Here is a 15,393-nt window from a genome sequence, read left to right on the forward strand (position 1 = left end):
ATGTGTCAGGACAATTACCTCCACTTTGTAAAGGTCCCTAGATTAGATTGTGTTTTCTAACAAAGGCGGCAAACCAGAGCACTGTCCTAGCACACATTCCAACAGACAGAGGGTAAAAGGCCTTGGAGGATACCTGCCCATAATCTCATCCACGGTGAGATGTGAGGTATGAGATTCAAGAAAGAGGAATATCACTTTATGCAGTCAAAGTCATTTAAAAATTGTGTCGCCTCGATGGGAACAGACTCATCACACTTAACCCACTGTCCTGCCCAACAGTAGCTACAGCTGACAGATCGATATGCGATCACTCAGATTACTGGCATTTCACTCAAGTGACTCAGTCATGTTGCCTAAACGGAATGAAAGGATCTGGCTATCTCACTAAACCGTTACTAAATCACTAAATCTAATGGGGTTCCATGAGATATCACCGAGGGAAATAGATTTTCAGCAGCTCACCCCTATAAAAGGAGGTCCTTGCATATCATATCAAACCATAACATCTAAAAAAATGCTCCTTGGGCAGGTGATGTGTAGCTTCAATGCGAAACTCCTACCACATATCTCCAACAATGCATTTCATCTGTCAACTTGTGCCAAATCAGAGGCAGTTTTCTGCTGCAGTCTTGCACCAACTAGGAACTGCCTTTTATCTCAGCTCACTGCTGAACCCAGGCCTATGTTTTAATAAGCTGGAAAAATTGAATAATTTTACATTCTTTCAGCGACAAAAACACGAGTTATTTATCTACAAGTGTACTGATGTAGAAACAAAAAATAAGGCATCACAATGATTCCTTCAAGATTTCAGCAAAATACTGAAAAGTTTATATGAGAGATATTTATAACTGCATTACTCCTCTCTTTCTGGGTCTGTTTGTAGTTACATATTAACACAAATCAGTGCCTTTGAAGATTGACGATCAAGATAGTTGAAAAGTAAAAGCATATGAAAACCTGGTAATTTTAGTTCACTTCCATTGCCAGCCCCTTACTACTGCAGACATTTTTATAAGCTAAGGCTTTAGCTATAGTGTGACAATAATAATGTGTGTTTTACAAGCAAAAAATCCTTGGCCTTTATAACAACTGGAATGAGTAAAAGCAGAAAGTAACTGAACTAATTTCTTCAGTAAGGTGTGAACTGTACTACCATATGCCCTCCAAGTAAGGAGCAATAGACAATGCAGAGAAGTGCTAGTGACAGCAGAGAGAAGTGTTTTTTCTCTGCAGTTCGGAGGCTTTTTAATACTGTACCAGCTTCTCCTGATATTGCAGAAATAGAAAATTGTGATGATTTTATAGTTTTGATCTACTGCTAAATCAGAAGTCCACGTGAAGAAATTTGCGTCTTGTTTTAAAGCAGAATAAATACAAATACATTCAACTGCATTTAATCTCATTCATAGTTTATCAACTTTCCTTTGGTTAAGGTAGTAACTCAAGAATTAAGTAATTTACTTATCAGTGCTAATTCTGAAGCTTTAAATATCAGAAATAAAAGTAATATTTCACCATACAAGAGTGATCATGTCATTAATTAGCATTTCTATGGCAACGCAATTGTTAAGCTAAAGTACTAAAACATTTTCAGGTAACAAACTGTACACCCATTCATTAATTTGCCATTTTACCACTCATATCTTTGTGAGCATCTGTATTTCAAACATAACTGTACATAAGACTAGCTATAAACATATCTTCAAACATATAAAAAAAATGACAACTAACTTATGGTTAGGGAACATGGTTAGACACTGAACTTGTCATCTTTGAAAAGTATCATTTCTTTAAAATCTGAGCTTTTGCTCGGTTAATTTTTTCCACAATTAACTGATCAGTGGCTGGTGTACACTTTGAAAGAATAGTGTTCAGCTCGCTTTCATTCTTGCGTTCTGTTGCAGTTTCCACAGCTTGGTCTAAGTCTCTGGAGCAAAGATAAAACAAATTAGAACTACACCTAGAGCACAATTTAGGATACAACACAAGACCAAAATTCCATCACTTAAAAAGATAAGTACAATGCAGGAAATCTTAAATAATACCAGAAAATATGGAAATGCATAGCAGGTCAGTCAATAACTGAATAGGATAGGTTAATATTTCCGGTATCTTCAATAGAACTCCGGTGAAGGGTATCGCTTGAAACATATTTTCTGATAAAATCCATAATGAAATTTTAGATGGAATATCTATATCTACATGTTATTCTTATTGCAAATCTTACATCTGCATGCACTTCCTGTCTACAAAATCTGACTTTCTGCTGTCACACTTTTGTGTTAACCTTTTACTATTATAAATTCCATATTTATAATGGGTTTTGCACGTGTAATGTTGTCACTAATTATGTGATTGACCTTTAATGCCCTCAAGGGAAAATAGAGATGGGCAATAAATACCATCTTGCCAATGTTGCTAATTTAAAAAAAACTTGCCACTTTTCCCCATAAATTGATCAAGAACCTTTCTGAAAATAATTCTTGACTGTTTTTGATCCACCATTTTTTAATTCATTAACTGGAATTTCTAATATCCAAATTAAGGATTAAACAAAATAAAAATTACTTATTTCACAATAACATGATTACATTTATCCACTTTTGTGTCTTTTTATGTCTTCATTAAAGTTTTTACTTGAAGGCCTCAGCTTGAACTTGATGTTTTAGGGCAGAGCTGAGTAAGATGCAATGAGCTGAATTTGGATTCTGCACTCTGACATGTGCTGTGTACCTAATTTCCCCAAAGTACCGTTCAGTTAGCTGCACTGATGGGATATTTTTCTTTAACTTCTAGCAATTTCTACTCAGTTACTTTTCAAAATTATTTGAAGAAAAAGGCAAATTTCGGAAGCTTTAGAATCATAGAGCCTTATAGCATAGGAGGTAGTAATTCAGCCCATCGTGCTTGTGCCGGCTCTTTGAAAAGGAGCTATCCAATTAGTCCCACTCCCCCGTTCTTTCCCCATAGTCCTGCAAATTTTTCCTTTTCAAGTATATATCCAATTCTCTTTTGAAAGTTACTACTAAATCTACAACTATTGAATCATGTTAAATTGATATTGAAGTTGTTTTTAAAGAAGAATCTGTGTGCACAAAAGAAAAAATGAATTACTGATTACACACTTGTGGCTTTTGTTTTGTGTTCTGTAAACTTAGGAGGGGTGGAAGTGGAGAGGGGAAGACAAGTGGATGGAGGGTTATGGGTGAAGTGAGTGACAGCAGAGCAAGGGTGAGGGAAGGATATCGGGGCTGAATGGGTAGTTCAAAGGAGAAGAGGTAGGGGTAGTGATTAGAGTGAGGGGGTAATCACAATGGGTAGCAAAAAGATGAAGGGGTAGGAGATGTATTGAGAGCAAGGGGATGCGGTGAAGCACAAGTTATTGGGAGGGGGAATGGGAACAGAGCTGTTGGGGCCACATTTTCCCACAACCCCATCCCCAATATGGCCTGCAACCATTGGCGTTTCTTCTCCCACCACAATGTGCCATGGCTTCCACCCAGAAGAAAAGGACAGATAAAGTAGTACAAATAGTCAAGAAAGAAAAGCAACAACAAGAATTAGGGAGAATGAAGCAAAAGAGAGATGTAAGCAAAGGCAGGTAAGAGAATGCATATTCTCCAACTTACATTGTACAATGCCACAGTAATTGAATAATATAAAAGTCTTGCATATGGCATGCACTTCCTGTTGTCATGATTTTGGAATAACACTTTTATGTCATTGTTTACGATGGAAAATTGCTAAGTAAACATTTATAACAGGAATTCCCATGTAAATATTTATAATCTGAATTTTTATGTAAACAGTTGGCCGTCATAGTGTAGTTGCAATCTTCCCACCACTGGTATTGCTGTAGTACAAATTGCCCAAAGAACCATTTCGTTTTTCCCCCCCAACATTTTTCTGCCAAGTTAAGTCTTTTGGTTTAATGATTTTAAAGTTTAAGATTTTCAATTAAATGCAGCCCTGCTTCTACTGGCCTCCAGCATCTTACAACCACACTCCTCGCAGTTTCACAACTCACAGCGTATCTCTTCATCCCCTGAATTTGCTGGCTGATTTGCGCATTAATAACGGCGTGCGTTGTTAACACATCGTTATTTTTCCAGCAAGATTCGGTTCAAACATAAACAAAAGTAGAAAATGGTTGCTGTAGATTTTTCAGTACAACCATTTGCTGATGAGTCTCATCACTACGGTAAACAAAGTGGCTTCCAGCTGTACACGGAGACCTGAGTCTCCGAAGGAGAGGAAAAAGGAAATAAAAACATACATCTCCTAACAGGTAGGAATATCTTTAATGTTCAAATATTATCTACCTTGGGAGGGACAGTGTAGGGAGGACTTTATATTGAAGGTCCTCTTCTATATATCCTACTTACATTTATATTGACCCTTTAATGTAGAAAAATGTACCAAAGCACTCCACAGCTGGGGTCAGATCGGAATGGAATTAAGATTATAAAGGGAGATGACCAAAGTGCAGTCAATGAGTTAGGTTTTAAGGAGGCAGAATGCTGTAGCAAAGAAGAGGGGATAAGGGAGAGAGTTCCATTAAGTTTGGATTCCTAAATATTGCAGTAAACTTCTTTCTACTTACCCAACCATTATATATCCTTTCACTTTCTGCTCTGGGCTGACTTTTGCTACGTATTTCTTAGCCTCGTACTTGTTTCGATGCTTTACGCAGATTTCAACAAAAGGCTGGTAAATGAATAAAAAACAAAGCTTTAAACAGTTAAAAAAACAATTCCGGTAACCATTAAGTAAGAAAACATAGTATATATAGTGTTCAGGATCGAAGAACTCTTACCATATAACCTATTGGGGACTTTTTGCTTTTAGAAAATTTTTCAAGTTCCTCCCAGTCTTCTTTCTGCGCCAGTGCAGCAATCTTCAGCCACCAAAACCTGAGTGCCACAAAAAAAACTGTTACCCTTCAAGATGATTAGGATTTTTTACAGTCAGAATACCCATGATAAAACTATCACTTTTAAGCTGATCAATACGAAGGCATTTCCTAACTACAAATCACCATCAGTCCTATCCTGTTTAACAAAATCAAATTCCATCATCGCCATGCAAGCTGTGTCGAAACAGAGACATAGCAATTATTTAGAAATTAATCTCCAGTTTAAATAGTTGGAACGAAAATCAGTATTCCTTAGATTGTGCCCATTCTTAGCTTTGTAAGTATTGTTTGTCAAAATCAGTTAAAAATACAAACTGTTTTCCCCATTTCTAGCATTGATTTAAAACACCACTTTTTTTTCCCTCAAAGTTCATTGTTTTTTCTATTGTGGCCTCTGAATGATCAAATATCTGCATCGGAGGACTGCTCACACTATCTAACAGCCGAAACATCAAGTAAAGTTTGTTGTAAATAGAATTTTTAAACAAAAATCCCTTTACGAAGTGGTTCATTGCAGCATGGTACAACAGTAGTGAAGGACACAGGTCACTTCCAACTCTCCTTTCAACACTCCAGAGTTTCTGATTTCAGCCATACTGCTTTTTGGACACACCAGGTAGAAGTCAGGTTTCTCTTCACAAGGTAAAGGGGAAATCATAAAAAGAACATACCCGTGCTGTTGTGTGCCTTCTAAGCTGCAGTTATTGGGAGTGTGATTTCCATTATTCACCATGGGGTCCCCTCCATTACGGTAGATTCTTGAGCTTCCCCTGGAGTGCTAGTATAAACACCTCCTGATTCTCATTTTACACTTGTTAGCCTGAAATGCTAGTTATACTTTAACCTTGCTTTTACTTAAAATTACAAAAAAACTGACTGATTTAATCACTACATAAATTGCCACAGAGATCTAAATGAAAGATTTCAATGGGAACTTACAAATCGCTGATGTTTTCATCTTACCTTTTGTCAGGAATTTTGAAGTCTTTGTAAAGCTGCTCAGCTTGTTTGTGCTTGTATTCCAGTAACAGTCTGTAAACTGTTTCATGCAAGGAGAAATCCAGGTATGTTTCACCAGATTCTTTCTGCAAGCGAAACTGATATCGCAGCAATTTTATCTGTTCTTCTGTGATCTAGAATTTGGTAACGTGAGAAGACAGTTTAAAAAAACGACTGGATTGCTATTTCTAATTGTCTCAAAACAAGGAGGCTTCCTCTGCATACTAATTCTGCAAAAGCTTTTGTTTTTCCATCGTTCTTGTCCCCCCCCCCCCCTTTCCTGAAGGTTCTGACTGCTGCTGGGATATCGTTTCATGTAGCCCCCTGTAGGCCTCAGATTTCTCCTCCAAGTGGCCATTCTTCATGCATGAATGTAGGCAATGAGTGTTAATAGGCAATTCAACTATAGAGTGCATCACACTCAAACAAAACACACACACACACACACACACTTACTTTCGAGTACAGGTCACTGATTAGAAATCCACAGCAAGTACCCTGACTAATTTTTCTCCCTGGTCTGAAGATATTGAGGCCAAATGTAGCTCCCCAACTGCTGTCCAAACTAAGTCAATAAAGAACTGGAATCAAACCCAAGTTTACTACCATACCATGCACTACATCTACCCACAAATCCATCCTGGTGGATGTGTGTAGTGATGGGGGTGTGGGGGTGGAGAGAAAGAAGAGAAGGAGTTTAGTCTACTAAAATTGTCTTACTGTATTATTCAACCTGTGAAACATGAAAGAGTGTATCAGAATGTAGGAATTGTGCCCAACACATAATACTATTCAGGGTAGGTTATGCAGTACTTTCCATAAGTAGTAGCTTTTCACTAGGGCATTTTGATACACTGCACATTACTTACAGTCAGCCTCATAACCAATCAGCCTGCTGCCACCTGCTGTTCAGGCAATGCACACATGAAAAATGGCCACTTGGGTGATATCCTGGAGGGCCCCCTGTGGAACTGTATCTCAGTATGAGCCCCTGCATTCAGGGGAGGAGGGGAAAAAAATTGAAGTGGGGGAATGCATTAGACATAACGAGACTGCAGACGTGCTGAAGGATAGAGTTGTAGCGCTGGTTCTCTGCAACAGTCTGATGTTCAGCTGAGTCTGTCTTGGGAAATCATGCCACAAAATACTGAGAAACAGCCAGCAGATATCTTTGGACAGTTACCTGGTTTCTGAAAAGCATTCCTCTACCTTCCTTCCTAAGAATGCTCAACAGCAACCTCATTTTATTTGTGCATAATCCGATGCTCCAAAGTGCTTACAAGTAAATTCCCTGAGGTGTGTGACTCAACGTGTTCGCTCATGCTGCTAAAAACTAACCACTACAGCAAAGAATTCTAGCCAACATTTTTAAACTGCAAGTCCTGAAGATATTTGAAATTAAATACCTGGTTTTTGTAATTATACTTAAAATATATACTCTGTTTTGATGATGACTCTTCAATTTTCTTATCCAATGTTCTTCTGGCCAATCCCTATTTACTGTTTTTCCCAAACTTTAAACCAGCTGTATTAAGGAGACACCCTGATTGAATGGCAAGGTAGGGCAGATTTTGAAAGTATTAGCAAACCCTGTATGACATCCTCCATGACATGGTAGATTTCCAATACTACAACAAGAACTTGCATTTATATAGTGCCTTCAATATAGAAACAACGCACCAAGGCTCTTCACAGAGGCATAATCAGACAAAAATGGACAACGAGACAAAGAAACCGTTGGAAGGTGACCAAAAGCTTAGTCAGAGGTAGGTTTTAAGGACGGCCTTAAAGGAGGAGAGGGAGATGGAGAGGTTTAGGGAGGGAATTCCAGAGTGTGGGGCTTAGACAGCTGAAGGCTCGGCCGTCAATGGTGGGGCAAAGGTCGAGGGGGATGCACAGGAGACCAGAGTCAGAAAAACGGAGAGTTCAGGAGGGCAGTTTATACAGTTGGAGGAAGTTAACGGAGGAGCAAGGCTATGAAGTGATTTAAATACGAGGATGAGAATTTTAAATTTGAGGCATTGGGGGACCGGAAGCTAGTGTAAGGATAGAGAAGATATTTAACCCATTGAAATCTGCTGCAGCATTTCTAAACAAATTATATTGTTTTAAAATCATAAAATTAATTTGTGAACTTTTAATTGCCACCTTCTCAATAACATTCACTGTTAAAGGCTTCTAGAAAGTTGCTCAGTGGCATATTATGTCAATGCGATAATACAGTACACCACAGAGCACTGAAGCAATGACTTTTCCCACAACAGAGATTCCTGACTTCAGTTGGATTGTCTGGTTATATTGTGTGGGGATGGAGGTGGTGGGGATAGGGGGAGGAAAAGAAGTAAACAGGAATAGGTAACTTACCCAGCCCTGTGCACCTCCAAGTGGCTATTTGAAGAAAACCATTGGTGAAGCACAATTAGCTTTTAAAAATAAATATCCCTCACATCCCCAAAGGAAATAAAAACACCAGAAGAGATGTATGACATAAAAAGTGAGTGTGCAGAAAACTACAGAGGATCTACAGCACAGAATGTAGTGCAGGTTTGGGTTTGAATCCTGCCATCATCACGGGGCGGGGGGGGGATTCTTCACCTTGCTGCATTGCATCCAGCTGGGCAAAGTCTGGCAAATAGCCACACAACTGAACGCAATAGCCAAATTCACAAAAGGCATTAAAGTGGAAATAGAAAACAAATAAAGACAACAGCACTGTCTTCCTCGATGGAGTCTGTAAAAGTTATACGATACAAATTTTATTGAAGGTCATCCATTGGCTGTAATGGTGCAATTTTGTTGGAACTTTTTAAAACTACACTATCAGCAAAGAAAAAAAAAGATACTTGTACTTTTCTACCATTTTTACACATACCTTGGCAGCAAATTCATTCTTGGCTTTATTGTATTCGTCCACAGCATTCTGCAAAGCGGCTATTCGCCCCTCAATTGTCTGTTAAACAAAAAAAAGTAATTTAAAACCTGAAAAGGGGGGAGGCAATTTAAAACTAGAAAAAGGGGTCATTTACCACTAGAAAAGGGGGCAATTCAAAAACCAGAAAATTCATAGGCAGAGCAAGTGATCTGGTGCAAATGTGACATCCAATGATTTACATTTACACTTCTCACATGAAATGTAATTTGATGCCGAGACCCGTAATTTTCCACAAAGCTCTGAGGCTGTTAAAATGCCAATTTCTGAGCAGTAGGATACGTTTTGCACAAGGCTGCTACTGCAACACATTTGAAGTGAACACACTTTGCCAGCTGTCAACTTTTATCAATTGCTTTGGAGAAGCAAGTACGACAATACCAATAAAATTACTGTGGCAAAATGAAATTTCAGGAATGTAATGTATTCTTAAGTAGTCCCTTTTCTGTGTGTCAGGGGAATGACTAAATACATGAAAGTGACCAGATCCATCCACATTTTCAATGAGAGTTTGCTAGCCTTGGTGGACTCAAACTAACAACTTTTTTTTACTGTCAAACTACACTTTACTGTCATGCAGCTCTAACTTCAAGTTCTGTCACAATCTATGCTCCTCAGATTTTGAATTCACATTACAAATTTATATGCAGTGACTGATTAAATGCATATTGGTCATTGTGCTAAAACAATCATTGCTTTATATCAATTCTGTATTGAATTACAGGGATGTCTAAGATCCGAGCCAAATCCAGCCCACTTAATTCAAACTTTGCTGTTTTTTATATTGTTTGATTCAAATTATTCAATACTTCATTGTTTTTTAGTGCAAACAAAAACAGTATCCAGCCTATCAAGTTCAATGTTATGATCTGTACCACCAGTTGAAACAGCTGCTCTTCCAGGGGGTTTGTAGAAATTTAATAAAAAGATCACAAGCAGTGCTAGGGCTTTGTCAGCAGGAACGCACTGGACTGACGTGTAGCTCCCAGTCCCAGCAGTGCTGCTCTCCAGCTTCAGTCAGGACCTGCCTGAGCAATCCACAGCACTGTAGGTCCTGACCAAGGAGGAGCACAGCGCTTCTGGGAGCAAGAGCCACATGTCAATCCGTGCCCTCTTGCTGATAAAGCCGGTAAGCTCACTGGAAGTTCAGCTGTTTCTGGCTGTGGATTTCTCCGAGGCGAGTGTTTTTCATTAGCATTCACTTCACCTACCTGTGAATGTTTACTGGGTCCTGGAGCAAAAGGAGGGCAGTCCTCTCTGGAGTAGCTGACTGACCCAGGCTCCCAAAGGCTGAGCCAGAGGATGCAGGTAGTCCTGTCCTCTACAGAGATTCTTGGATCCACACCCCAGCATAACAACAAGTCAGATTTATATAATGCCTTTATCACAAAAAAAATCCCAAGGTAGGTTTACTAGAATGATACCCGGACTTCAAGGGTTAAGTTACGAGGAGAGATTACACAAATTGGGGATGTATTCTCTGGAGTTTCGAAGGTTAAGGGGTGATCTGATCGAAGTTTGTAAGATATTAAGGGGAACGGATAGGGTGGATAGAGAGAAACTATTTCCACTGGTTGGGGATTCTAGGAGTAGGGGGCACAGTCTAAAAATTAGAGCCAGACCTTTCAGGAGCGAGATTAGAAAACATTTCTACACACAAAGGGTGGTAGAAGTTTGGAACTCTTTTCCGCAAATGGCAATTGATACTAGCTCAATTGCTAAATTTAAATCTGAGATAGATAGCTTTTTGGCAAAGGTATTAAGGGATATGGGCCAAAGGCAGGTATATGGAGTTAGATCACAGAGCAGCCGTGATCTTATCAAATGGCGGAGCAGGCACGAGGGGCTGAATGGCCTACTCCTGCTCCTATGTGCTTCACAGAGACGTCATCAAACAAAAAAAAAGTGCATGCTGCATCACCAGAATTCCTTCCTACTATGCCCCAGACAGTAACCAGCCAATCCACCAGGGTCATGATGTTTCTACTCAACAACTAAATTTCTGCTTGCTACTACCTCTGACTTGGCCACTTGTCTGAGTCCTGGTGATCCTGCTTTTCACTGCCCACAGTTGTAGAGAAAGGGAGAAACAGAGAGATTGAGGGGGAAGTGAAGAGACAGAGTGGGAGCAGAGAGAAGAGATAGGTTATACTGTCTACTGATAATTCAAAGTTTTTTGCACTAAAAAAAATTATTCAATAATTTGAATTAAGTAACTTTGAATAAAGAGTAGTGTTGGCCAGACGCTGCAGAAGGTAACCTGAGACGTCAGCTACTGATACACACAGTCAGGAACGACTTTTGAATTAAAGTAACCTGAGCTCAAGTGAATTGAGAGTTAAGAGAGAATTGACTCTTCTCCTCTGTGTACTAAGCCAGTAACCGTAACCAGTGACCTCCGGTCAACAGTAAACTATACTGTAAGTCCACACTTAAATCAGATACAGCCCACTCACCAACTGCATCTCAAGCATTTGGCCCACTGCTACAAAAGGTTGGACACCCCTGACCTAGTGAATATAGCCTCCATTTCTACAGCTTTAGAGTAACATTGGCAGAGCCATCATTCTCCGCACTTGATGTTGCACAAAAGTGCAGTTTGTGATATTTATCACTGCCTCTGTGGTCATGAGCAAAATAAATCCTATTTCAGAATTATCATAATGGATTCTGGTGGAGATAAATTCAATTCTTACCGTTTCATTGGAATAACTGGAACACACATAGAAGTTCCCAAGCTCCTGGTGGTTATCATCCTGGTTGAACAGATCTTTGAGTGTCTCTGGCTCCTGGTGCCTACAGAACTGTGGGCAAATATTCATTGGTCAAAGATCTTCATAATCATTAAAAAAAAGATTTATTGCCTTTTGAATACAAAATATTCAGTATTTACATTACATGAATTACCAAATTGCACTTATTAGAGAATAGTCCAAACAAAGCAAAATGGGAACGGAACTTTTATTAAAATCACAATGATTCTGTACTTGTAGCGAAAGTGGTCAGCATCACTCTCAGAATAACAGACATAAATGTCAAATCAAAAGCTACACAATCCTATTTGTATTAGGTATTCTCCCTGCTGTGCATTCAAGAGCTAGCGAGATGGGGGGGGCGAGGACGGGCGAGGAGATACAGAAAGTGGTAAAGGGAGAGGACCAACGAGAGAGAGAGAGAGGAATGAGAGAGTGTGAAAGAACGAATAAAGTACGGATACCACAAAACATGATTGTGACTTCAGAATTTTTACTATGATTTCCATGACAAATGTGAGATTTACCCAAAAAGTTACAATCTCAGTCCTACACTTGTCTTTTGCCCTATTAATCAAATACAGCCCAGACTGATAAGCAAATCTCCGTCTGCTGGAAGGGTGCTATGTGAAACTGGTTTTGGCAGACTCGACCCAGTTGTGCCCTATAGTATAAATTGCTTATTAGCACCCCCACACCAAGGTTGGCTGTTGTGGGAAGTGAAAAAATTTGTACTGTTGCAAGTAGGGAAGGTACTTCCAAGGTTGGTGATAAAATATATTGTTGGGGCAGAGTAGAAGGAGCTTTACTCTGCTACAATATGATCCAGATGTGATTGCTCCTGACATCAGAGCCAGGATTTTGACTCGGAGCCAGAAAGGGGGGGGGGGGTTGAATCGCGTACGGGAAACCCGGACGTACTTTTGTTTTTATTTTCTGTCGGTTTCCCATTTGTCAGGCCGGCCTGATTGACAGGCTGGTCTCAGTCGGACAGGAGCAGAGCAAGGAAGAGGATGTGAAATGCTAAGTGTTCAGTTAAGTCTTGGGTTGTATGGATAGGGAGCACGAGGTGGGGGTGGGGGGAAAGAGTCCAGTCACCGGGGAGTCAGTCATTGGTCGGGGGGGGGGGGGGGGGGGAGGAGAGGGAGATTGGAGGTAGAAGGGACAGTCACCGGAGGGGCAGGGTCAAGATCAGGGGTCATCGCGGGGGTCCGCAATCGTATGGGGAGGGGGGGGATTCCGCAATCGTTCGGCCAGGGGGGGGGGGGGTCGGGTCACTGCAGGTAGGCTTATTGGGCTTGGGGAAGCTCTCCTGCTTTTCCGGGTCCACAAGCCGTGCCAGAAAGGCACTTCCTTGCATTTTCAGGCCTTCTCGCCTCTTCTCACAAGGCGTGAAGGAGGAGGCCTGAGAATCCAGGCCCCCAGAGGTTGAAAACGCAAATTCATTCAAAATGGAGCCCCGCAGCCTCCTTGAAAGGTTTGTGAGACCAACCCGCCTCTCGTCCCACCCCGGTGAAAATCGGAAATAGGTGGGTTGAAGGCGGTTCTGAAATTGTTGCAATTTTCAATGCTCCCCACATTCTTCCCTGTTAAAATCCTGCCCCAAGCCCTAAGTGGAAAAGTATCCCATCCCATTCCTTTCATCTTCATTTTAAAGGAAACAGCAAAAGAAATCACCCAAGAATATAAAATGTAGAAGGAGCAATGACCAACACCAGTGTAAAACTGTACTTAACTTCCAGAAATGCCAATATGTACGTAGTACATAACAAGGCACATAGCTCATACCTGACGATAAAGACTCAGTGCAACTGGTTGATTCTGTAGAGTCATAAAGAAATCGCCTCTGTTCATCTCATTCTTCAGATGTGTCACAACAGTATACACTGAAGCACAAGAGAAAAAGCATCAAAACAGGAAAGGAATCAACATTCCAAGTGCATAGTTTTAAACAAACTAACACTCCTTACATTATTATTCAGTTTAGTTTAGAAAGTCATTCCCTCTGTGTTGTTACCCACTTAATTTAGTTTTTTAAAATATACTTAGTGGAATGAAATGATTCAATTTGCAGAAGCTTCATAGCCAATGGAAGCTGGAATCCAGATTGCTGTATGTGCATCAGAATCTAGTCTCAGCCACTAATGACATTCAGAAACCATACCAACTTTAAGGGTGACCATTTCTCATTTTCCCTATGCTCAGAATTTTGAAGCATGTGTATTTGTGAAAGATTTGCACGAGGAAGCTGCACTCACCTCCCATGTAATAAAATAAAAATTGATTCTGGGTGCTACGGAAATAAATCAGGGTTAAATGATTGTTGTATTAGTAGCAGTTGGGTCATTTTAGACCCTGATTACATTAATTGAATATTGTACTAGTAAAACTGGCAGACTGATGAACGTCCCACATTCAGAAGCAATGGCTCTTTAAAAATAAATCAATGCCACGCTTCCGGTGACGCAGCTGCTTGACCCCAAGAGCTCAGGACCAAATGGCAATTTCCGAAAAGCGCTCCCACAAAAGGTGATACTAACAAAGACTCCCAAAGGATGGCGGCCAAGAAACAGGTAACTGTTCCGAAACACAGAGCGGCAAACTGCAGCATGCTGTTCCACTTCATACCCCCGCCTCTCACCCAAAACCACCTCTCTGTACTCGGACCCAACCTCAAGCACACCCTGGAAAGCCTCCCACAGCCTTCCCAGTTATCCTGTCAGCTTGCAAAGAGGGCTAAGAATAGATCTGCCAGCTTCTTGCAAACCCAAAATATTATAAAGATCCCACAGCGGTGTTGGCAGGAGTGCTGACTGAAGCACTAATCCTGTCTACTGACCTGACTAGTGCAGCCTGTCCCAACAGTCCCGCTCATTTGCGACAGTGTGCTTCAAACCTGGCATGACAAGAGGCATCACCAAACTATGTCCGCGCCTCGACAGAGGCCAAATGACACTTTCCCAACAACAAATACCACATCACCCAGCATGACCTATTCTGCTAGTTCCAAACTAAATGTTTTCTGCAAGACCCAACTACACTTGGAAAAACTTCAATGGGAGCTGACCGCAGCCCCCAGAACTGTACCTACAATCCTCAACAAATTCCCGCAAACACAAATTCACCTTCTGTACCATATTTATTTTCAGATCAAAGACGACACAAAAACCCTTAAAGCCTGGGAGCGAGACCTGGTCTGCCAACTAAAACAGGAATGAAGAAACTATGGAAGCAAACATTCACAAACACTACCTGCAATAGAACATGGATGCGCCAGCTGTGGATAAGGCATCAGTGTACCACACCCCATACCTGGTCCACACATTTCACCCCTCCCTGGGTGATGAATGTTGGAAAGGCTGCACTGCCTCCTCATTCAGCCTATCTGAGCAACAATCTGCAAAGCCACAAATAGCATGCAAACCTCAAAGTCCCTGCAGTTGCAAGCCTATGCCTGTTGGTTTACCCACTAAGAAGGGCCCCCTCTCCTCCTCGCAAAGCACAGACTAGTGCAACTGTCACATCTAGCTGAAGCCCCCCCATCACTATGAGGAAGTACTAGTCTCCACACATCAAACATGTACGTGAAAAATCTATGGGATACATGCCAGTCAGAAAGGGTGATGTATGGATTACGCGCAGAACTTTGGAAATAACCAAGACATCTGAAAACCCGTAATGCAAAATCCTTTACACAGACCCAGAGTACCCGCTAAGAAAGGCAAAGTGGGACCACAAAATAGCAACCACCCCACTTCATACTCCATCATATTTTCAAGGCCCTTGATGTCCCC

At 40.8% G+C, this 15,393-nt stretch overlaps 1 protein-coding gene across 2 annotated transcripts in view; it reads right to left on the bottom strand.

Moving 5' to 3' along the window:
* Positions 1-1,395: 1,395 nt before the first annotated feature.
* The window catches only part of vps16 (VPS16 core subunit of CORVET and HOPS complexes), a 40,995-nt gene continuing 26,997 nt past the window's right edge, over positions 1,396-15,393 (bottom strand). For both annotated transcript variants that reach the window (XM_067987820.1, XM_067987821.1), the window contains 7 exons: positions 13,388-13,485; positions 11,543-11,650; positions 8,790-8,867; positions 5,882-6,051; positions 4,820-4,916; positions 4,607-4,710; positions 1,396-1,930 (listed from right to left, as the gene is read on the bottom strand). In XM_067987820.1, the coding sequence (XP_067843921.1) occupies positions 1,786-1,930; positions 4,607-4,710; positions 4,820-4,916; positions 5,882-6,051; positions 8,790-8,867; positions 11,543-11,650; positions 13,388-13,485 (800 nt within the window). In that variant the 3' untranslated portion in view covers positions 1,396-1,785. The remainder of the gene's footprint in view (positions 1,931-4,606; positions 4,711-4,819; positions 4,917-5,881; positions 6,052-8,789; positions 8,868-11,542; positions 11,651-13,387; positions 13,486-15,393) is intronic.

The sequence above is a fragment of the Heptranchias perlo genome, chromosome 7 (genome assembly GCF_035084215.1).
Source record: "Heptranchias perlo isolate sHepPer1 chromosome 7, sHepPer1.hap1, whole genome shotgun sequence".
NCBI classification, from domain to species: Eukaryota; Metazoa; Chordata; class Chondrichthyes; order Hexanchiformes; family Hexanchidae; genus Heptranchias; species Heptranchias perlo.